This window comes from Solanum lycopersicum, chromosome 11 (assembly GCF_036512215.1).
Source record: "Solanum lycopersicum chromosome 11, SLM_r2.1".
NCBI lineage: Eukaryota > Viridiplantae > Streptophyta > Magnoliopsida > Solanales > Solanaceae > Solanum > Solanum lycopersicum.
In genome coordinates, this window is record NC_090810.1 from 5,450,923 (window position 1) to 5,457,805 (window position 6,883).

General features: G+C 35.0%; 1 protein-coding gene and 1 long non-coding RNA gene across 2 annotated transcripts; one reads left to right on the forward strand and one right to left on the reverse strand.

Annotated features, from left to right (window-relative positions):
- The first annotated feature begins 411 nt into the window (after window positions 1–411).
- Window positions 412–5,749, forward strand: LOC138339719 (uncharacterized). The gene is made up of 4 exons (XR_011212588.1): window positions 412–1,150; window positions 2,025–2,837; window positions 3,185–3,390; window positions 5,309–5,749. It is a non-coding gene; the product is annotated as an uncharacterized lncRNA (long non-coding RNA).
- On the reverse strand, window positions 2,280–5,691 carry LOC101247387 (cold-responsive protein kinase 1). Its single transcript, XM_004250186.5, has 8 exons — window positions 5,324–5,691; window positions 4,222–4,619; window positions 4,008–4,133; window positions 3,786–3,913; window positions 3,468–3,678; window positions 3,142–3,373; window positions 2,905–3,055; window positions 2,280–2,797 (listed from the first exon to the last, which is right to left on the reverse strand). Exons 1-8 carry the CDS (start codon window positions 5,689–5,691, stop codon window positions 2,483–2,485), a joined length of 1,929 nt encoding a protein of 642 aa, XP_004250234.2. The 3' UTR covers window positions 2,280–2,482.
- Window positions 5,750–6,883: the final 1,134 nt, after the last annotated feature.

The window sequence follows — 6,883 nt, forward strand, 5'->3', positions numbered from 1 at the left end:
ATATATTTGAAGTAAATATATATTTTTTATTTTTAAGGTTAAATCAGAAGTAGATACATGCATAAGTTCAAAATATCATTTCCCAGAAGTATTGTAACTAATCAAATTGGACAAAGAGGTCATTTTCTTTGTTTTCTTAGTTGCTCAAAGTGGACCATTAACTTGTCTTCTCCTTCTAATGTAACATCAACTTTATGTGGTGTGAATCCGAATTAGAGTTGTGCTTTCATGCAGATATCGAACATCTGATGAAAAGCCAACTGAATTATTGTATTGAAGTGGCCCTAGTAAGGTTACATCATGTGAAAGCTTCTCTTCTGTTTGTTGTTGGATTTATCACTAGATGTTAAGGGTCCAGCCCATTGATGGGTGGCCCATATATTTTGGGCTTTGTTGACTTCTTCTAGAAGTCTTGGGCAGCTGATGTTGGGGCTGGGTTTCTTGTTTTGGAAGAGAAGAAAGAAATAGAGAGAGGGTTTGAGAGAGAAAAGGGTTGCTGGTTTTTCTGGACAGCGAGACAAAATTTCAGCTTGCAAGAGATTCGACCGTTGGATCGTTCTGAAATTTTCACAGCTGGTTCACAACACATAGCACTACATCTTGACCGTTCAGATCGTCAATCGGAGTTCTTGATCGTCTGTTATCGCAGCTGGCGTAACCTGCGTTTTTTGGTGATATTTCTCAATTTCTCTTCTCTTTTGTGTTGGCTCTTATGTATGTTGTTGTTGGTGGGCTGTGACATCCTTGTAGACTGATTTGGGTGTTTTTACCCTCAATTTGCATAATAAGAGAAGAAGAAGGGTGGACTCCTTCAAGTCCCGTGGTTTTTATCCTTCATACCGAAGGGGTTTTCCACGTATAAATCTTGTGTGTCACTTGCGTATTATAATTCATATTTGCTTGTGATTCAATTGATGTGTTGCTGATTTGAGCTTGATTAATATAGTGGTGAATTTCTTTTGGTAAATTGGTGAAGTATATTTGGTTGATTGTCTTGAAGTCGATCCTTGTAGGTGTTGTATCCTACTTGTGTTGTTTTGTGCCTCCCCTCACACTAGAATCCATGAAATATCGAATGTTGTTTAACCTTTGTGACAGTTAACTGCCCTCTGTTCATACGCCTTGGTGGGAAGAGTTATCTGACACCTGTGTTGGTGGAAATTACTTGGTACATAATAATGTGGGGTTAATTCGTTACACACTTAATAAGTGTTCTATTATACATTATTTTCCTTTTATCTTCATTGCTAGTAACATTTATTTTGTTGAAAGGTGGTATAGTTTGCCAATTGGTTGGATGACATTTTACAATATAAAGAAGAATTGTTGTTAATATGTGTCTAAAGAATCTTAGTGATTCCAACAAACTTTGCAGAAACATGAAGTTACCAAGTTTAATGAAACAGTGAAGAACAAAAGAATAGAAGAACTGAGATTAATTCACAAATCTAAAATTTGTAAAACACGTACCAGAATCTGGAAAATTTTTAATAGGAAAAAGATCAAGTCCACTGAACTCACAGTGTCCCCTTAAGGAAATTATACCCCTCTAGTATCCGAGGTTTGATTTGGAATATGACCTCCAAGTGTAAAAGAGTTAATACCTCATATGGTCACTCAACTATGCACTTTTTTCTCAGAAAGTCACTCAACTTTCAATTTTCACTCAAAAGTCATTCAACTATTCACTTCTTTCTCAAAAAGTCACTCAACTTTGAACTTTAACTCAAAAATCACTCAACTATCCGCTCTTTCCTCAGAAAGTCAGTCAATCTATTAAATTGTTTTTTTAACTAAAATTTATTGATATTAATTATTTATATAACAAATCAAAAATTTTTAAAAATAAAAATACCATTTAAACCATTTAGTGATCCACCCACGTAACCCGACCCATTAAAAACATGATATGACCCATTTTGTTTTGTCTTTAATCCTAATTCAAGGTTTAAAGAGAGGGATTAATTTAGGATTAAAAATAAAATAAAATGGGTCATATCATATTTTTTAATGGGTCGGGTTAGGTGGGTGGATCACTAAATGATTTTAATTTATTTTTTAAAATTTTTGGTTTGTTAGTTTTGACTTGATACAGAGTTTAAGAAGATAAAAGAGACTTTTAAATTTGTCTTAGATTAAAGATATGTATGAAGTACCAAAATGTCATTTAATCTTATGGTTTATACATATCAATCGGAAAATTGAAATTAAAGAGATGCCAAAACAAGGAAAAAGAATTATTTTTGTAATAGACGAAAAATGAAAGTAAAACAAACCAATTGAATCACACGGAATAATATTTAAATGCTACCAAGAGCAATTTCGAAAGAATTATATAAATGTTCTACTCTTTATTGTACTTGCATGTTTTTACTATTTATATGAACATGACTATATAAGAATCATTATGGGGCCAACCAACATAATGTCTATACCTCAACTTGTTTGGAACAGAAGCGTAGTTGTTGTTTGTTACAACATACTAGCGGCCGGTGAAATCACTAAAAGTGTTGGTTGCAGTTGAAGCTGATGATCCTGTAGTCATGGATGCGTCGAATGCTTTACTCTTATCCATGCTAATGATAGTAGGCCTGCTTGGAGTTCTTGATTCTGTGCTACGATCGCTTAATAGCATCACAACAACTTCAGACATGCTTGGCCTAAGATTTGCTGGTGACTGTGTGCACATTAACGCGATCTCTATGACTTTCTTCACTTCTTGTTCGTTGTATTCGTTGGGGTCTAATGTCTCGTCCACTAGTTTTACAGGCGTGCCAGTTTCATGAAGCTTCCACGCCTATTTCACCATGCCAAGATTAGATAGGACTCGCGAAAAGGTGATAGTTTAGATGTGTTTTATCATTAACTCAAAGAAAGATTGTATATTTGAAAATGAGAACAGACCTGTTCGAGTAGATATTCAGTGACAGGCTCGATTTGCATATCGTTGCTCCTCCTTCCACTGATTATTTCAAGAACGACAACACCAAAGCTATAGACGTCAACTTTCTCTGTTAGATGTCCATGAATTGCATATTCTGGTGCAGTATATCCCCTGTATCAATTATATCACATTGAGTTATTCGCGTTTTTTGCATAATGCCTTTACTTATATCAGGAAACTCGTAAAGTTCGACTTACAATGTACCAGCAAACTTAGTGCTAACATGACTTTGATCCTCAGGTAAAAGTCTTACAAGCCCAAAATCAGCTATCTTTGGCTGGAATTCGTCGTCTAGTAGAATGTTGCTGGATTTTATATCTCGATGGATGATGCAGACGTGGAATTGCTCGTGCAAGTATGCAAGGCCACGAGCTGTGCCAAAGATTATATTGAATCTTTGCTTCCAGTTGAGCATCCCTCGTCTGTCTCCTGCAAAACCATGAGAGGTAAAATGACTACTTTTAAGACTTTTCCTTGATTTGACTCGGAGAAAATAGTAAGGCGGATAGACAAAAATATCAACCATATAAGTATCTTTCGAGGCTGCCATTTGCCATGTATTCGTAAACAAGTAGTAGGTCTGATGCTTTGTTTGAACATCCCAAGAGACGGATGAGATTGCGATGATGGACATTACTGATAAGACGAACTTCAGTCTCAAAATCTGCTTTCGCTCTGCTTGACATAATTGCTAGTTTTTTAACAGCTACTACATTTCCGTTTTTCAAAGTTCCCTGTTCAATAACATTAGGGTCAACAAATGAATAATACATTGAAAATCGAAGATCATCTAGTCCATATGACTAAAATTAGGATCTTCAACTGTTTTTGTGTTACATACCTTGTATACATCACCAAAACCACCTTCACCAAGTTTATTACTTTCGTTGAAATCTTTGGTAGCAATTTTTAGATCCTTGAAGCTATAGCTCACCGGGCCTCTCAGCTCAGTTGCTCCCAGTATATTACCTGAATATGAACTACTATATCATTTAACAACATGAATAAATGGAAGGACGAAACAGAACTAAAGAAGATTCAGAAATGATCATCCGAATTTGACCTCTCTCAGCTGTCTTTGGCTTTCTTGATAGTCGATACCATAGGAAAACAGCCAATACAATCAAAAGAAGTCCTACACCTCCAACGACACCTCCAATAATGACGGCTTTCTTCTTGTTTGAACTTCCTGCATAAGCAACACCACCAATCATAAACTTGTCTTAAAACGAGCTAATACTAGTAAGAGTTGAGAAAAAGAGAGGTTCATTTCCTACCTCCTCCGCCAAGAAATGGTGTGATATCAGTTGTCGTGTTATCAGCAAAAAAAGCTCTATCCGAGTACCTCATAAAACACGCTGCATCAACAGCCCTTCCTTCTGCATATTTAGGTAAACAGCCTTCTATGTTCTTATATGCAACTGTCAAACAATCTCGGCAACCACTTTCCGTTATGCTTTCAGCACACTGTGCTACTCCGTAGACAGTAACACCGGATGCTTCCCTCTTTGTGGCTGCGAAGAAGTCACTAGTTCTTGGAGTTGCTGTACTAAGATCATTCAAGAGTTGTAGTGCCACGGGGCTTAAAGCATTCGGTTGAGAAGATGTTCTGTTCCCACAGATCTCAGCATTTCCTGGTTGTGTAGTATCTTGGTAGAAGTTGTTGCTCTCGTACCTTTTAAAAGAGGCATCGATAGAGCAATGAGTTAATGATTTAGAAGGTATTCCACATCTATGTTGCTCAGATCCTCCGAAAATGAGTTAAACTTTTGAATGATCCAACACACTCTGGACAACATTTTTCAAGGATCCGAGCAACATAAGTTTATGGTAAAGTTCTACTTCTCATAGTGTTGAGTTTTCACGATCTTCTTTCAATCGAAGATTGCCACAACCAGATACACATGATCTCACATCAAACAAGATGGTTTACAATTACAATTCATGATTCTTCAAAGAAATGAAACTTTAAGCAAGACTCAACAACTCTGATGTGAAAATACTAAGAGCAATTGCATAAGATTTTGAACCAAACTTAAGGGAACCAAAAATAGAATAACTTTAACCGCGTATTCACTGTCCTTAAGGAACTTATTCCCCTGCTACGTTGTTTCTTGATATATGGAAGAAGTAATTCCTTCATAGGAAATTCGAGTTCAACAAAAACTTAAATCACCACACAAAATGAGTATTTCAAAGAGTTAAGCACCACTAACTCTTATCAATTTACGTTGTTCAGACTCTTTAAAAACATCAACTATTCAAAAGTAGTGCATTATGAGAGGATAATCCGGCAAAAGCATAACATAATTGAGTCTATATTACTAGAAGAAACTTATATAGTCGACTCAAACTTGTTTTCAGGTGAATTGAACTCACCTGAGGAAGCAACCATCATAAGTAACACGAGCGCCATTCGCGCCAGAGCAAGTTCTGATGAGAGAAACAGCAGAATCATAACAGGAAACACAATCAGCTCTTGACAAATACTTTCTGCATTCAATCATAGCATAAACAGCCTGTTGTGTCGTGGCGAATCGCTTGTCTTGATTAGACAATTGATTCCTTAGATCAACAAAACTAGCATTAAGCCTTCTGAAGAAATCAGGTAAATTTGTTGCATTGTATTGACTGCATCCTTTGCCTAATAAGTTTGTTTGTGGCTGCGAAAAAACCGGATTCTGCAGTAATACAGAACCGATAATCACTACCATCAATCGCCACCACCACCAGACATAGCTAGCCATGTCTTAGAGTTATTTGATACAAATGAATTGAAATAAGATTAGGTGTTTGAAGATGAAAGCTTAGTTTTTATATATACACAACAGAAATAGTCAACAAGATGTACACCCTCCCGTATCAATTTATGTGACACAATAGAAATTTCTCAAATTCAAATTTTTAAACTTCGTTTGTTTATTCAGTCATAGTAACTTTAAATTGCTATATTTGAAAATTACATAAAAATTACTATAAACTCAAAATTTTAATTGTGTCACGTAAATTGGGAGGGTGGGAGTATCATGACAACATGGATGTATGGTCAATGTTTTGATAATCTGTTGGAAATGAGCTAGAAGATTAGACTAGAATATTTTCTGTATTATTCTTATGGATTTGATAAAAAAAATAAGTGTTTTTAGCAAGAATGGTCCCTGAAATTTTAGGGTGGGTCTATTTTAGTCTCTATTGTTTTATACTGAGCATATATGGTTCTTTAAGTTTGCAAATGTTAAGCACTTTTAGTCCATCTAACAGAACATCTAGGTGGGTAATGGAAATTTGAAGCTAACAGAAATTTCAGGAGACTAGAGTAAAAATTATTGAAATAGAGGTTTTTTTCCACAAATTTTAGCATGAATGGTAGAAAAAATTGAAAAATTCAAAGAAGAGTATTACTATTAAAAAGATCAATTAATAATCAAAACAAATTGTGATTAGGGAAAATAAAATGTGAAAGTAGACTCTATTTGTAGACGTTATGTATAAACACGTGACAATTGTTTCGTTAGTTGGATAAAAAGTGTTCAATATTTGTAATGATAACCTCTCATTGCTTCAAACTTTCGACCACGATTACTAAAATAGGAAAAATATAGACTTACCACAAACTTAAGGGACCATTGATGCAATGATAACAACTCACTGCTGTAAAATTTGGACCACAAGTAGTATTGATATAATAATAGGGACAAATATAAACTTATCCCAAACTTAAGGGACCATTGATGCAATAATGACCACTCATTGCCTCAAACTTTTTTTTTTTTAAAATAAAAATAATACTATATATTATAATGATAGATATATCTGTTGGCTTGTTTTTTTGGAGGCTTCCTAATCCTATGGATGCTTTTGGCAATTTACAAAAGAATTGATATGAAATTGAAAGAAAAAACTGCAGATTATTAAATTAAAAAAAAATAAAACAAAAGC